The 17,273-nt window shown below is 34.7% G+C and overlaps 1 protein-coding gene across 1 annotated transcript in view; it reads right to left on the reverse strand.

Annotated features, from left to right (window-relative positions):
• LOC141483851 (selection and upkeep of intraepithelial T-cells protein 1) overlaps nt 1–17,273 on the reverse strand; it is a 566,613-nt gene that overhangs the window by 25,212 nt on the left and 524,128 nt on the right. Inside the window, exon 6 of the mRNA XM_074178752.1 lies at nt 6,222–6,314. Within this exon, the coding sequence (XP_074034853.1) occupies nt 6,222–6,314 (93 nt within the window). The remainder of the gene's footprint in view (nt 1–6,221; nt 6,315–17,273) is intronic.

The raw sequence follows: 17,273 nt of genomic DNA on the forward strand, positions 1-17,273 counted from the left end.
TGTACACCCCGTTAGTCGAATAATGTCATGATACAAAAACCTCATTGAAAAAATATGTGAACAAAGTTCAGCGGATGAAACGTCGCAGCCAATATTCATCGAACGAATGTTAAATCAACAGCTGTTCCCAACAAAAAAAGCACCGAAATGTTGAAATAAATTCGAATGCACTGGATCCGCACATATGCCCAAACGAAACATGTACGTTTAATTCAGATTTCAGACACGCATTGAAAATTGTGAAAAATGGCTGTGATACATCCAAAAACATAAAAAACGGAACGTATTTACCAACCGTTTGGATTGTTAATGAAATAGACACACCGAACCAGCTACGTATTGAATGTTTTTGGTCGTAAATAAAATGGTATATTTGGTTGGTGATTGTATTTCACTGAGAACGAAATGAGGTCTCTGAAATTCTGCCATTTCATTCGGAAAAATTAGAGATGATTGATGTAAAACGAGTAGAAGTGAAAAACATATCAAAAACTTTTGTAGCACTAATTGTTAATTTCCGAACTGATGCAGTTTATACAACATTGCGCAGAACAATGATACAACAGTGTAACGCCCTAGGTAACCTATAACAGTTTTTTCAGAAAAACACCCTGTTTGAGAATCAAAACTTCTACTTCTACCGCTTGTATTTGTAACTGAAGTTACTGCAATTTTGTCCTACGATGAAATCTTTAAACGCACACAATCAATTGAGTTTACAATCTGGTTCTATTCACTGTGTAGATTTCAAGAAGTTTTTGTTGATGACCACTACCTCTTAGCTCTATCAAAGAGTACCACATGGTTCCATTTTGGGACCATAATTGTTCATTTTTTATACTACTGACATTATCTCCTCCATCAAGAATTGTAAATTACAGGCTTATGCTGATGACACAGTTATACAGTGTGTAAAAGCAAAATGGAATGAATTCATTATATCGGTTACGGTACATATTTAAAAAAATCCCTAAACACTCCAAATGTAAATTATAATTTGACATTATTCAAAGTAAAAATGCCACCCTTACCTTCTACCCTCGTCGAATGACAGGTACGACCCCCACTATTCAAACAAGAAGTATGGACTTGAGATATATCGTTTAAAAGATCTTTTCATTCCTCATTGAAATATGTTATGGCTTTAAAGATTATTGCAACAAATAATATAAAATGAATTGAAATCATGTTTACCGAAATTCTATAAAATACACTCAAAACTTATTTCATGTTAAGTTATTGATAATAAGAGAGTATACGAAAACCATAACTATGGCCTTTTTAGATGGTATCCCCTGAAAAATTGTAAATAATTTCTGTTGCAACGTTAGTTCAAAACGCCTTGTCAACTTGTTTTGTATGTTGCAAGATTAGTTGTCAGTATTTAAATATAAGTTTAAAGTTCGTTAACATCAAGTCTGGCAAATGGTTATATTAACGGTTTTTCAAATGATTGGTTACGGATATAAAATCCAAACACAACAAGAAGTAGCTCGCCTATTTAATGAGGAATTTTCTAATTTACCGCCCATATCTCAAGGAACAATAAACGAAATAGAGAAGTAGTTTCGCGAGCTTGGTCATGTGGAACAGATAAAAAAAGCAGCTGATCTTTCATCAACAGATATCTTTTCATGGGTATATGTAAAGTACAAAACTGGACCTTCAGATTTGAATGACTTTAAAGAACGAATAACGTTTGCGATCAGGTCGGTCACGCCTGATATGTTAAAAAATTGAGCGTTGTACCTGCCATTCGAAGGAGGTTGAAAATAGGGTTGAAGAATGTCAAATTAAAATTCACATTTGAAGTGTTTCAAGATTTTTTAGAAAAATGTACAGTAACCGAAATAATGAATTTAATTCATTTGCCTTTCACACACTGTATATGCATATTGAAATCAATGAGTCTGCTAAAGTTAATGCAGATCTAGAGTTGATCAATTATATCTATTGACTGAACATGATTTGAAAGTCAATCCCAATGATACAATGATGAGACATTTTGCATCACAGACTAACCGTTAATTTGTAAAAAAAAACAGATTCCTCTTAGAACTTGGTCATACTATCTCTACTCCTATCGATATAGATACAAATTTAGGGGTGATGCTTGACACTGACCTAAGATTCACTGATCATGCTGAAAATTTAATGAAAAAAGCCTGTACGTCGTCGAAACTATAATACTGCAATAGTTGAATTTTGAGCTAGCCTTAAATAAAATGCTTTGTGAAAGTTTGGTGCGAAGTTACTTCAACTACTACCTGGGCTGATCACCTCGTTCAGTGTCGAAAACTAAACCAAGTTTATCAGCTGCTCGGGCAGCTGCCCTAAAGAGAAATGCTTCAATTCCTGCTCTCTCATGGTCACTGACCATGCAGAGAAGGGGATCCGAACTCCTGACTTTACAAAATATATCCAGTACTATTCTGTAACGTAGACACTTCAAACTCAAAAGTCCACGGCCTCCCTGTTGTTGGGGGAAGTACAACCGTGGAACGGACGATTTGGGATGCAAACTCCTATAGAGATGCATCATTTTTCGGGTCGTTACGTCGAGTTGATACAGCTCCTCCCGAGTCCACTTCACTACTCCAAACGAGTAGAGTAAGATTGGAACGGCAAGCATATCTGTTGCAGCAACTCTGTTGTTCCCCCGATAGTTTCGATGTCGATCTATCGAAGTTTGTGCTGATACTTGCCGCGGAGAGAATTCTCCACTGCTGTTACCTCTTGTGAGTGGCGTTGTTCCACCCCGAAGTGAGTATACGTCTCTCCGGCATCCAAATAGCGTAGGATGCTTCCATCTACGAGCTGCACATCCTCTCCGTAGTCCCCGTATCATCCTCTTTTGAGATGGACGATTGCATATTTGTCTATCCCGAATTTCATACCGATAGTATGCGTTATTATTATTATTATAGAAATGCTCTTCTAGGCATAACGGATGGTTACAAATATTTCATTTTTACCATCTTCATATTGGGAATTCATGCCATTCATTTAATGTTTTCGTTTAGATGTGGGTGAAACTCCATAACAGTTTTCGATATGCAGATGAGATCTGATGAATATATCGCTATGAGAAACCCTGTATAGTGTTCACCTTCGAGTATTGTGCTTTCGTAATTACAAACTGTCGTGTGTCAGCAGCCATTAACAATGCACAATCATAATAATTAATAACCGTCTCACATAAATGACATATAAAGACCCTTACCGGCTATTCTGGCAAAATCGATAATGTCCTGATATATCGAGGTAATTAAACTGATGGAAGCTTCATCAAACTTCCAAAAACAAATGCAATGCCCCTCTTTGTAAAAATTTTCTGGTTGGAATCATTTGTAGATGAATTAATAATAATATAATAATAACTTTATTCGTCTTTTCGATCATATACATGATATGAGACATGTTACAAATAAAAATATGAAAAATTATATAAAACAGTAATAACGGTCCACAGTATAACATAGATCAGACATTTGAAACAGGTACTTAACTATATACATATATAGAAAATAACACAAACACACCTATATGTATACACATACATAAATATACATAAAGTAAATTTATCTTTAACTAGAATGAAAGAAATGCAGTGAAAGCAATAATCATGATAACAGTGTATCCCGTTCTGAGAATTCTTCTACGCTATAATATCCCTTATTAGTTAATAGCTCCTTTATTTGTTTTTTAAATGGTATAATATGCAAATCTTTAATATCTTGAGGCAACGTATTGAATAATGTTATGCCATTATATGCAAGTGATTCCTTAAATGTCGATGTTTCATGTTTTGGAATAGTTAATAAATGTCTATTTCGTGTTGCATAGTTATGAACTATTGATTCATCTCTCAGATTGGGTACATTTTTTTTCACATCGAGCAGAGTTTTATATATATAGATTCAAGGTAACGTTAGCATCTTGTTCTTGCAGAAAGCAGGTCTGCAGCTATCCGTGGGTGCAATATTGAAGATAGTTCTATTTATTCTTTTTTGAACAATAACAACACGTTTTGTCCCACAGAAGAACCCCACATTAATACATTTTAAGCCATATGTGAGTACGCCAATGAATAGTAAACAGTCCTGATACCATCTAAACTAAGCACGTCTTTGATCTGTCGTAATGCAAATAACGCTTGATTCATTTTTTTGCAGATATAATCGAAATGGGGCTCCCAAGACAAGGTTTTATCTATAAACATACCAAGAAGTTTGGCTGTTTCCGAGAGTTGGATGCTGTTGAGTTTCACTGTTTTCCTCAACGCGAAGCTTAAATGTACTGTTTTACTTTCGTTCAGTTTTAGTTGATTTCTATCACACCAAGATATCCTGTCATCCATGACTGAATTAGAATTAATGTTATTTCCTAGCTCCTCCGCAGTATTTCCAGAAACTGTTATGGTAGTGTCATCTGCAAATAGGATAATGAAACCTTGTTTTATATACTTTGGAGGATCATTTATATAGATAGAGAAAAGCAATGGGCCTAAAATGGACCCCTGTGATACCCTAAGGATAATATCTTGAATATCAGATACTGCATTATTCACAGTCACTACCATTTTCCTATCTTCCATAAAATATTTTATCCATTCCAGAAGGAACCCTCTAATGCCAATTTTATATAACTTACTAACCATTATGTCACTATTTACTGAATCGAACGCCTTAGCCAAGTCAAATAATATTGAAACTAAGTACTTCCCCTCATCGATTTCATTGTAAATAAACTTGAATTTTCTAGCAATAGCAGTCTCAACTGATCTAGCTTTTCTAAAACCATGTTGATGATCGGTTAGAATCTTGTATTTTTCGAGAAACGCAATAATTCTATTTGCTACTATTTTTTCAATAACTTTAGATGGAATACTCAGTAATGATATTTGACGATACTTATCTATACATGTGAACCCTTTTTATGAATAGGAATAACTTTGGTTGTTTTGAAGACACTCGGAAACACGCCTTCCATTATAGAGTGATTCTTAAGATTCAATAGAATTTCAGATATAGGTGGAATGATTTTGAATTGTTTTTAGATATGTGTGTACAACATGACCACATAGAATACATATTGGAAAAATGCAATTTTTGAACAGGTAGGAAATGTTAGTAGAATATAAATAGTTACTATCTATATATATACAGAAAACAGAATGCTCATTATGAAAAATTAACTGAATTCTAATAATGGTACAGTAATAAAATGTGGTGATTCGCAGGGATAAAATTGGTTTTTTACGATTTCCACCGAAACTATAGTTTTTGTATCAAGCATTTCACAACAATCAGGAATTATTCGTGATTCACTTTTTAGTTTGTGACAGTTTTTCTCCTATGGAAATGATTTGTTTTCACATTCCTCGATAGAAACGCATCATTCTATGATCTGAACACGCTTTTGGTTCTAAAATTTTATAGATATTGGCCTTAAAAATATTTCTCCAATCTAGAATATTTCCAAATCACTAGGAGTAATTTTCTGTGTTGAATTATCATATTTTGGATAATGTTCAAATGCGCCAATTCACTTGAACACCTCCCGTGAAAGTATCTATGAAAGAGAGACAATTCTCCAACCTTTCTTCGATGTTACAGACTATCAAAATTGCAAGTGATCTTTGTGTCTTCAGTCAGGCGAATGGTTTTTTTCTGGATAATCCAGCAGCTTCAGGGTATGCCTAGGGATGAAGCTCTATACATGAGGACAATACTCCAAAGAAGTTCTGATCTGCGCTTCATAAAGCATTGAAAGTTGCTGAGGTTTGTACGGTTTTCTCGTTCGGAACAGTGTTCCAAGATTTTGAAAAGCAGATTTTCAATTTCAGTGACATGATTGTGTCAAGACATATTTATTGGTGTCCATTTTTGCTACGAACAAACTCATCGAAGCAGAAAGCTGGATTGTCTGTCTTGGCATTATTATATCCGGTTCGGAGACATTTATCTTTTTGGAGAAAACCGATGCCTGGGTTTTCGTAGCATTGAAAATAACCTGGTTAGTTTCACTCCAATTCGAAATGAAATGAGTGGGTTGATATACAATCAAGAGAGTTTTGAAGACAATATGGATCTCTGGCAAACACCAGCGTTGATGGTATAAGTATTCGAGAAATTGAAACTTTTCGATTATTGATAATTTCTCATTGGTGAAAATACGTATTCATGAGTAAAAATAGATGGAATGAAATTTCACCGTACCTATATGTGTGATGCCGTATCCTAGCGAAGTATTCACTATGTATATAACTGCTGTAAGCCATAGTAGATTGGAATTCAGGTTTCCGCTGCTTCCTGTAACAAAACAAATTTGATCAAAACTCTAATAGAATTGAAATCGGGAGGGTGAGTTTATGAATCTCATAAGGTGACAAAGATATTTATGTTGGTGAACTAATCCGGTAGTCTGCAATTCAATAAAGGTAACGAGGTAGTGCAATATCAACTCTATCAATTGTTTATAATTGACTGTTGATTTGAAGATATTACTGAATAGCTTCTATTCTACTTGACGGAGTTTAGCCAACATAGATTCCATAATTATATGCAAACACATGAAATTAATTCGTAATGATTCTTAGGAAACCGTTAACAAATAGTCTGGAACGATTTATCAGATTTATACCAGTTGCCGTGGTTCGAAATTATAAGTGAAAATGATATAACAGACACGCCCCTCTTAAAAAAGTTAGAATTACCAAACCACCCGCTCCTTGGCTCACTCAAAATCTCAGACTACTTATGAAAGAACGTGATGAAACCTTTCAAAGATTTAAAAAAACTAAATCTGTTAATGATCGTATGAGGTATAGAGAATTGAGAAATTATACCTTATCAATAGTTAGAACTGAAAAAAGGACATATCTCAAGTCTGTCTGTTCTGAAAAAATACCACTCAAAACCTGGAATGCTCTTTCTAACCTCAATGTTCGTTTGAAAAAACAATATTCATTACCAGATCACCTCTCGAATCCCGATGAAATAAACAACTATTTTGCCCAATTCGTACAAAATGTTTCTAATAATTGTGATAAAAATATTGAATTCTATAGCAATAATTATTGAATCAGGCAAGATAACTTCTCATTTCGATTCGCTACTGAAGAAGCTATTCATGAAATCCTGACTGATATCAAAAGTCAAGCTTCAAGGGTTGATAATATTTCAATCAGAATGTTGAAACTTTGTAGCCCGTTTATAGATAAATATATTACACATATCATCAATTGCTGTTTTGAACGTTCATATTTTCCAGACTTGTGGAAAATTGACATTGGGAAACTCATTCCCAAGAATAATGATCCAGCTAGTTATTCTGATCTCAGAATTATCAGTATACTTCCAACCATGAGTAAAATTTTTGAAAGAGTTATTTATTTACAAATTAATGAATATTTCAATACCAATAATTTGTTATTTCAGACTATGATACATTTTCCTGAATCTAGAGACTCGAGTTATTTGCAGGACCTGCTCATGAAGAGATATTTTCCTCTCCAGATATCGATTCTTTTTCTCTTGCCCGAAAATTCGGTGCGAGGCAGATTCAAGAATATCCTGCCCTCGAGGAAGCGATGAATCGTTTTCTGACGCATTCTAGAAGCTCCTGCTCTCAATCTGATGTTACAAGAACGACAGTTGGGTTTGTAAGGTCAACATCTCTGTGAACTCAGCTTGAAAGCTGGAGGACTGAAAAGCTTTTCATTCAAGGAAAAAGTTGGAGTAATTTTTTCGACGTTTATCATCTATCTTGGCCCAGTTAATGTACAGAACCTACTCAGTTCGACATATTTCTTATCCTGATGCAGATTCTGCTACTGTTGCTTAAGAATGTGGTGCAAAACAGGAAGCGGTGAGTCGATTTCTTGCTGCAATACCCAGCCTCCTGTATTTTTGCAAAATTTAGAGAATTGAGGAGCTCCTGCTCTCAATCCGATGTTACACTAAGGACTATCGGGGTCTTTCCACCAACTTCTATCCCCTCTGTAGAATCATCTCGAATGCAGATGAAGTAGATAGCTATTCTTCTCGATTTTTTTTACAGGAATGCTTCAGGTTCGGGGTTTTGGTTACTTCATGGACACTTTCATTTCCATCAATCGTGATATTCAGCATCAGATATGATTTATCATTTGCTTTCCTAATGAATGTGTTGATCTGCTTGCTGTTAAAGAACTCTAATTCATTTATTATACTACCAACATCCTTCCTTGTCGGAAAAGCGATAACCTTCGGAAAAATTTACATTTTTTTTCACTAAAATAGCACGATCCAACAGAGACTACATGCTCCATGGGGTAGAAGATTCGACAATTTGATTTTTGTGCCAAATAAGCTACAATCTCATGTGACATAGTTTTGCATTCCTTAATATACATCAATTTAAAGAAAAATTCATGAAAGTTTTCGGGCGATAATTGTGCTGTAGCAGCAGCTGCTGCATTGAAAATGTACTAAGTCACATCTCCAAGCACACTATCGCTGCTGCTTTCCATAGTTCATTGCGATAATTGCAAATAAAAACCATGCACACTTTCAAAAATCTAAATGTTAACTTATTTTACGCCAAACAGCTGTCAGTCTTTATTTCGCTGCTATGGTAATGATCAACTGCATTCATTAAAACCATACCTACCAAGATTTTTATATTTACAATGGTATCAATGATGTGGCTCTTCCCGACTCAGTCTGGGAAGTACGTTTTTTCCGGACTGAACAGAAAATTGATATTTTACCTATTTTTCCAAAGCAACCTAGACGCTTGCCAAAAAAGTAATTTTGTGAACAATTCCGTGTTAGAAATCACACGTTAAAAGGTAAGACTTAGTTAGTCCTTAGTTTGCACAAGTTTCGATTTCAGAGGGTTGTCGTTTGTAGGGGTGCGACAGCTGGTTAACGAAAAAACAGATTTTAAACAGATCATAGATTAATACATAGTTTGCTACGAAATCCATGGTTAACCACTATTTGAAGATTGTTATATCGAATAAGGTTTGCCTGAGCAGTGGCATACAAAACTACTGAATGAAAAATAGATGTATTGCGATGCTCCCTCCATTCTGTTTCGAAATGAGATCAAAATGACTGAAATCGAATTGCCACTTCAATGCCATGATGTCAAAACGGGAAACCTCAACACCATTGAATATTTTATGTGATAATGGATTGTCATTCAGTTGCATAATACAAGCCTAATTATTGACAATACAGTTGTGGTTTTTTTCATTAGTATCAATTTCAACTAATAGACAATTTAATGAGGGAACTCTATTTACTCGACTTCCTGAAAATGGATTCTCTACCTCCATTGTGCATAATGGAACTTTGTTACTCAAGAAACAGCCATACATTGTGCACTTTGAGTCATTTTGTTCAGTATTTTGGGAGTTGATTCGAGCTGTGATGAATCGATTTCAAAATGAGAATCGAAATAAGAAATGCACGAGGGATGTGAGAGTTCATTGGTAACTGGCAGGTTGAAAAAATCTGAAATATTCTTGTAAAATGATCAATTACTCCAAAATCAATCGAATATTTTCCATCAGTGGAGAATGGTGGTGCCTTAGGAGATAGATTGACCTGGAAAATAGTTTGACAGACAATAATTCTTCGAACTTTGAATTTACTCTCTTCAATGTATCTAGCTGACAAATTCATCCGATTCCAATAGTCATAGAACACACATTAAACACTTCAAGGTTGAAATATTTGCAGAAAGTCATCTACGAGTTTTTTAGGAAATGAATGAAAAGCCGGAGACAGTTTGCTTGGAACTCAAGATTCCATGCCATGAAGATTGGCGTATGATGAACTGGGACATTGAAGTGACATTCTGATTGGCTAAATTATACTTATGGGATACTCACGGATTTTTGCGATTTTTTCTGGGATGATACTACATGATGGTAGGAATTCATAACCTTTTGATTTTTTGTCGGACTCAATTAGTTTTCGAGATATAGTCTGTATGACGTCATATTTTACCTTTTCTAAGCAATAAACGATTGCAATTCACATATTTTTTCATTCAACACAACTTTTTGGGATAGAAAAAAGTGCGATGATATGGAAAAAGGTGTGTTGAAAAAAAAGTGAATTGCAATCGTTTATTGCTTAATAAAAAAAGGTAAAATATGACATCATACAAACATTGACAGGCTATATCTCAAAAACTAATTGGATCCGACAAAAAAATAAAAGTGCTCTGAATTTCTACCATCAGGTAGTATCATCACTGAAAAAATCGCGAAAATCCGTGAGTATCCCATAAAGTGAAATTTTCCTTTCTGATTCATAGTAGTTTCATTATTTTCATTCCTCATACCATTTCCTCACTCTTTGTATAGTATTTGTACTCAGTTGGCATAATTAGTTCTTGATTTGCGGAGGCAACGGCAGTTCGTGATTTTTGTTCAAAAATTCAATTATAAACCCTGGAAAGGGTTACCTAATTGTGACGATTACGTCACATTTTTCTCTCTTCCACTCACTGAAGTTTCCCTCTGAAAAACTTACCAACGACGCGCGACCTTCAAATGCTTTCGGACCAAGCTTGCTCATCTACTGGTTTGAATTTCCCGCTGCACGCGCGGTATCTTCTGATTGGTTGACTGAATGATAGCAAAAGTGGAGGAGTGGAGGTGTTCTGTAGAGTAGCCACCCCTACTCACATGTTTTAATGCTTTAAGTTGTTTCTACGCTTCAAGTTGTTCTTATGATTTTAGTTGTTTTTATGATTTCACCTGGTGAAACTTACACGTTGGAATTTATCCTGATGGATGATTCCCAAAAATGTTAACTCAAATTACTACTGTTTGGTACAGATAGTCTCTTTCGAAAATGTATCTTTCAGACATGGAATCAGTATCGGTTGAAAGTTTAGGCAATGCTACCACCTGTTGCATTCCGAGTGTTACACAACTAAAAGTAGATATCTGTGTGTGTACCTCACTTCTCATTAATAACTAGGAAAAATAATTCTATGACTGAATGAAAGAAAACGAGTACTTTCGACATCTATTTGTATACCTACTAACTGTGAAATGAATGAAAATAATCAAAATTTACGATATGGACTTCGAATACGTGACAGCATTCTGATTATGATTCATTTGGAATACTGCTGCAGATTGCTGAGATGAATCCCAGATCTGTGAAAATATAAAATAGAATTTCAGATAATCGGTATGTTATAATCTACAAGTTGAAATTGGCAGAAGGGGTTTCTTCATGTTAAGATTGTCTCGCAAACAGTATAAAATGAAAAGTGGAATAATCAAATGTCACAGCTGTCAATAAATTCATTTATTATTATTATTATAGTGAACTAGCGAATCGCCCCGGCTCCGCCTGGGTACGTACAATGCTGATACTAAATTTAAACTCACCCACCGCAAATTCAAGGATATGGAGAAATAGTGATGAAAAGGTAACTTTACTTTATGAACAAACCTACATACAAAATTTCAGCTTCCGAAAATATAGCGGTACGAAGGAACAGTGATAAAAATGTAATTTTCATATGTAAACCCGTCCCTTTTATCTCCAGGGGACGTCTCAGTTGAAATATTTGGTAATCCTTCCTTATTCCACATCTACAACATAAAACGAACCTAGATACAAAATTTCAGCTTCCGAAAATATAGCGGTACGAAGAAACAGTGATGAAAATGTAGTTTTCGTATGTAAACCCGTCCCTTTTATCTCCAGGGGACGTCTCAGTTGGAATATTTGGAAATCCTTCCTTATTCCACATCTACAACATGAAACGAACCTAGATACAAAATTTCAGCTTCCGAAAATATAGCGATACGAAGAAACATTGATGAAAATGTAATTTTCATATGTAAACATGTCCCTTTCATCTCCAGGGGACGTCTCAGTTGGAATATTTGGAAATCCTTCCTTATTCCACATCTACAACATGAAACGAACCTAGATACAAAATTTCAGCTTCCGAAAATATAGCGGTACGAAGAAACATTGATGAAAATGTAATTTTCATATGTAAACATGTCCCTTTCATCTCCAGGGGACGTCTCAGTTGGAATATTTGGAAATCTTTCCTTATTCCACATCTACAACATGAAACGAACCTAGATACAAAATTTCAGCTTCCGAAAATATAGCGGTACGAAGAAACATTGATGAAAATGTAATTTTCATATGTAAACCTGTCCCTTTTATCTCCAGGTGACGTCTCAGTTGGAATTTTTGGAAATCCTTCCTTATTCCACATCTACAACATGAAACGAACCTAGATACAAAATTTCAGCTTCCGAAAATATAGCGGTACGAAGAAACATTGATGAAAATGTAGTTTTCGTATGTAAACCTGTCCCTTTTATCTCCAGGGGACGTCTCAGTTGTAATATTTGGAAATCTTTCCTTATTCCACATCTACAACATAAAACGAACCTAGATACAAAATTTCAGCTTTCGAAAATATAGCGGTACGAAAAAACATTGATGAAAATGTAATTTTCATATGTAAACCTGTCCCTTTTATCTCCAGGAGGCGTCTCAGTTGGAAAATTTGGAAATCCTTTCTTATTCCACATCTACAACATAAAACGAACCTAGATACACAATTTCAGCTTTCGAAAATATAGCGGTACGAAGAAACAGTGATGAAAATGTAATTTTCGTATGTAAACCCGTCCCTTTTATCTCCAGGGGACGTCTCAGTTGGAATTTTTGGAAATTCTTCCTTATTCCACATCTACAACATGAAACGAACCTAGATACAAAATTTCAGTTTTCGAAAATATAGCGGTACGAAGAAACATTGATGAAAATGTAATTTTCATATGTAAACCTGTCCCTTTTATCTCCAGGGGACGTCTCAGTTGGAGTATTTGGAAATCCTTCCTTATTCCACATCTACAACATAAAACGAACCTAGATACAAAATTTCAGCTTTCGAAAATATAGCGGTACGAAGAAACAGTGATGAAAATGTAATTTTCGTATGTAAACCCGTCCCTTGTATCTCCAGGGGACGTCTCAGTTGGAATTTTTGGAAATCCTTCCTTATTCCACATCTACAACATGAAACGAACCTAGATACAAAATTTCAGCTTCCGAAAATATAGCGGTACGAAGAAACATTGATGAAAATGTAGTTTTCGTATGTAAACCTGTCCCTTTTATCTCCAGGGGACGTCTCAGTTGTAATATTTGGAAATCTTTCCTTATTCCACATCTACAACATAAAACGAACCTAGATACAAAATTTCAGCTTTCGAAAATATAGCGGTACGAAAAAACATTGATGAAAATGTAATTTTCATATGTAAACCTGTCCCTTTTATCTCCAGGAGGCGTCTCAGTTGGAAAATTTGGAAATCCTTTCTTATTCCACATCTACAACATGAAACGAACCTAGATACAAAATTTCAGTTTTCGAAAATATAGCGGTACGAAGAAACATTGATGAAAATGTAATTTTCATATGTAAACCTGTCCCTTTTATCTCCAGGGGACGTCTCAGTTGGAGTATTTGGAAATCCTTCCTTATTCCACATCTACAACATAAAACGAACCTAGATACAAAATTTCAGCTTCCGAAAATATAGCGGTACGAAGAAACAATGATGAAAATATAATTTTCATATGTAAACCCGTCCCTTTTATCTCCAGGGGACGTCTCAGTTGGAATATTTGGAATTCCTTCCTTATTCCACATCTACAACATAAAACGAACCTAGATACAAAATTTCAGCTTCCGAAAATATAGCGGTATGGAGAAATAGTGATGAAAATATAATTTTCATATGTAAACACAGATGCAGCAATCGTTGACACCTACAAAATACCCGTATGCTGCTTATTCAAATAATCTATTCAACAAAGACCAATGTTTGACGATTTTTTTTATCAAACGAATATACATTTCATGGTATGATGTTCACCAATCAAATATGTTGAAGAAGCAAACAGACATTTATTTTGTTTCGCCCCATATTGAAACCGATAATCGATATTTTCATGTGGGTGAGAACTTTCAATCTGAGAGATAGATGGATATATTCTATCAACTATGAATTATCTATCATTCCTCGCTCGAATTAAAAATCAATGAGAAATCTCTCTAACATTTAAAATTCTTGCTATCTCCAACCGCATTCAACTAATTTGCAAGAGAGAAAGAAGTATTAATGGGAGACTGGAATATTGATGAAGGCATTCGTTTCAATGGTATATCATCAATGCTTTCAATTATATAATGGTGTGTCAGTTGCAGTCGATTTAGAATTATTACAGTAATTTCTCTGAATCGAGGACAGAATAATGAAGTGAAAGGGGGTTATGAGTTGACACATTTTTCGTAATATTCGAATATACCTGAAAAATATAGAAATATGTAAAGTATGAAAGGTTACAACATTGTTTACAATAAGGGATCATATAATCAAAACGATGGAGTTGTAGCTTATATTGAATGTGAATTTCAGTTTGATTATAATATTGCCAAAATATGTGACATGAACATTTTAGAGATGAGGATCAAACAGGATGAAAAAAATACAATCGTTGTTTTAGCATTTCATCGATCACCTTCATCAGATATAAACATTTCAATAAAGAATTACCCAACAGCTAACATCCCCCAAAATGACAACAACTTATATACAGGGTGTCCCTGGACTTCCTCTTTTCCTCTCGGGAATGTATAGATGGGGTCAAAATATCACCAGTACTTCATATAACTTTTTTTCCTAAAATCCTTCGTTACCAAGTAACGGGCCCTCGAAGTTACAAAATGAAAAATGTTTTTCTTTGATAACTTTTCAAATGAATATTCAAAATCATCCAAATTTTGGTAATTGACTAAACAAATGAATTCCTTTGATGAGCTTTCATGCAGGAGTCAGTTGTTTTGCTACAAAGTCAGGAACGGACTACCCCCGATGGTCCACACCCCAAAACTTTGAAATGACAGATATTTTTCAATATTTTTCAACAAATTAAGGTTACTTGGACAATTTTATGAATAAAAGTACTCGTGTGGAAAGTCGATCGGAGCAACGAGTCTTGATAAAAATGTAGTTCTACTCGACATCAAACCCGCTCGTCCACCATTATTTGAAATGAATAATTATCAAAGCAGAAATAATAATGATAACGTTAATTCAACAACATTTATAACAGGAATAATACAAAGTATGCTAAAATGAAGTCGTAAACAAAAAGTACAGTACCTATATGGAAGTTTAAGTCACAATTGTGATAGCAGATATTTTTTCAAAAGAAATATCAAGTTCTGTAGATTCGTGGTGTTTTTAAACTAACAAGCTACTCTACTATGAAATATCGAATTCATTCCATATTTATTTAAAATATTCATTTAAAAACTCAAGGAACGCCTGGAAAGAATATCATGGACTTCATTGTTCAACACAAAGATCCATTCAACGACTGAAAACCCAAACCCCATACCCATACCCCGAACTACCCAATGAATTGACGGTATATATATATATATATATATATATATATATATATATATATATATATATATATATATATATATATATATATATATGAATATATCTTTTTTTTACTATTGGGTTGCAGCAATTGATAAGTGAACTCTTTATAACTATTCTCAAGCTTTCGAGTAACTTAAACTCATCGTCAGGGGTACTAAAAAATACAAATTACAAATTTTTGATAATAGAATATAATATAAATGTAAATGTACAAATTTTCGTCTAATCTTCAACCTCAGATTCGTCACTGTTGCAACCGCTATCATCAAAGTGAATCATAATTCACCAATCATAATTGGTTCAATATTGTGTTCAATACGGTTGTCTACGTCCCACATTTTTTGCTCCTCTTTTCAAACATGCTGCATGCATTCCTTCCAGTCTTCTGCAGAAACAGTTCGAATAGCTTCTTGTAGCTGATGTTGCACGTCCACTAATTTAAATGTTTAATTCGCAGTGGTATGGTGGTAACTGTAATTCCACGACTTAACGCCATTTCATCCAATGCGAATTTTTTATATTTGTCTGTGTGTGATTTTGTTAGCTGAAGTAGTTCTGCCTTTGAATTATCTTTGTTATATTGGATGTTCTTATTAATTAACCGTTCTTGAATTGCTGCTTTTTTCCATGATTGTTTCGGTAATGGTTCTAAATGTCGACTATGGTATGGGGCATTGTCCATGACGATGACAGACCCAGGTTCCACAAGTTGAATGATGCCTTCAAACCATTTTTCAAACACCTCCGCATTCATCTCTTCATGATAGTCGCCTGTTTTTTTAGATTTAAATATTAATTCACCATTTGGTAAAAATCCACTGTCGCTTCCTATATGCGTAACTATCAGACGACTACCTTTTCCAGATGGCTGTTTCAACTCAACTGACAAACCTTCAATAAAGGCTTGTCGTGCACTTGTTATATTACCATCCTGCCATAATTTTTTGACCGTATGTCCTTGGTTAACCCATGTCTCGTCCATGAAGTACAATTTATTTTTGAGCTTCCGAAATTCGTCAATTTTTCTTAGATAATTTCTTCTGATTGCTATTATTTCTTGACGTTCAATGAGAATGCTTTTCCTGTCAACTTTTCCGTACGTAAATTTCATTTCGTGTACAAGTTTCCTAAAAGTTTCTTTACCCATTTTTGGGAACAATTCATGATCGCTAAGTGTCTCCAGAACTGTTTGTAGTGTGGGCAGCTCATTTCTGAAAAAGAAACTGTGAATAGTTCTGCGTATACTGGTTTTGGCTTCTTCATCAACTGTGATTTTTTTTCGTTCGCTACTAGTTTTTGGCGTTTGTTCGTCCCCATGAATTTCTGCTTCTCTTAGTATTTTGTAAATCGATGACTTTGGTACACCGGTATAATCAGAGCACATATCAACTAATTTATCCTTTGTAATTGTGGAAGTTAATGATGTAGAAAAGCCCGGTTGGTTATTCGGAGGTACACACGTAGAATTACAGCACATATGCATAAAGTCATCTTTTGGTGGCTGATGATCTCTTTCAAGACAGTGAAATACTCGCAGTACAATTTGTTTTTCTCTTACTGACCGAGACTCCGACCGTTTTACCTTTTTCGACGTGGAAGGCCCGACCATGTCTCCCAGTTTTTGAGTAGTTTGAGAACGGTGTAGAAATTTAATTATGTAACGCTTAAACACTTATTAGCACTATTATTTTCACCAATTGTTATTACAACACGTCGATTGCTGACTAACTTAACTGTAAAACGTACAATTCACGCTGTA

The sequence above is a fragment of the Leptinotarsa decemlineata genome, unplaced genomic scaffold (assembly GCF_025532065.1).
Source record: "Leptinotarsa decemlineata unplaced genomic scaffold, Ldec_3_MD MMD2_tig00004307_RagTag_RagTag, whole genome shotgun sequence".
Lineage (NCBI taxonomy): Eukaryota > Metazoa > Arthropoda > Insecta > Coleoptera > Chrysomelidae > Leptinotarsa > Leptinotarsa decemlineata.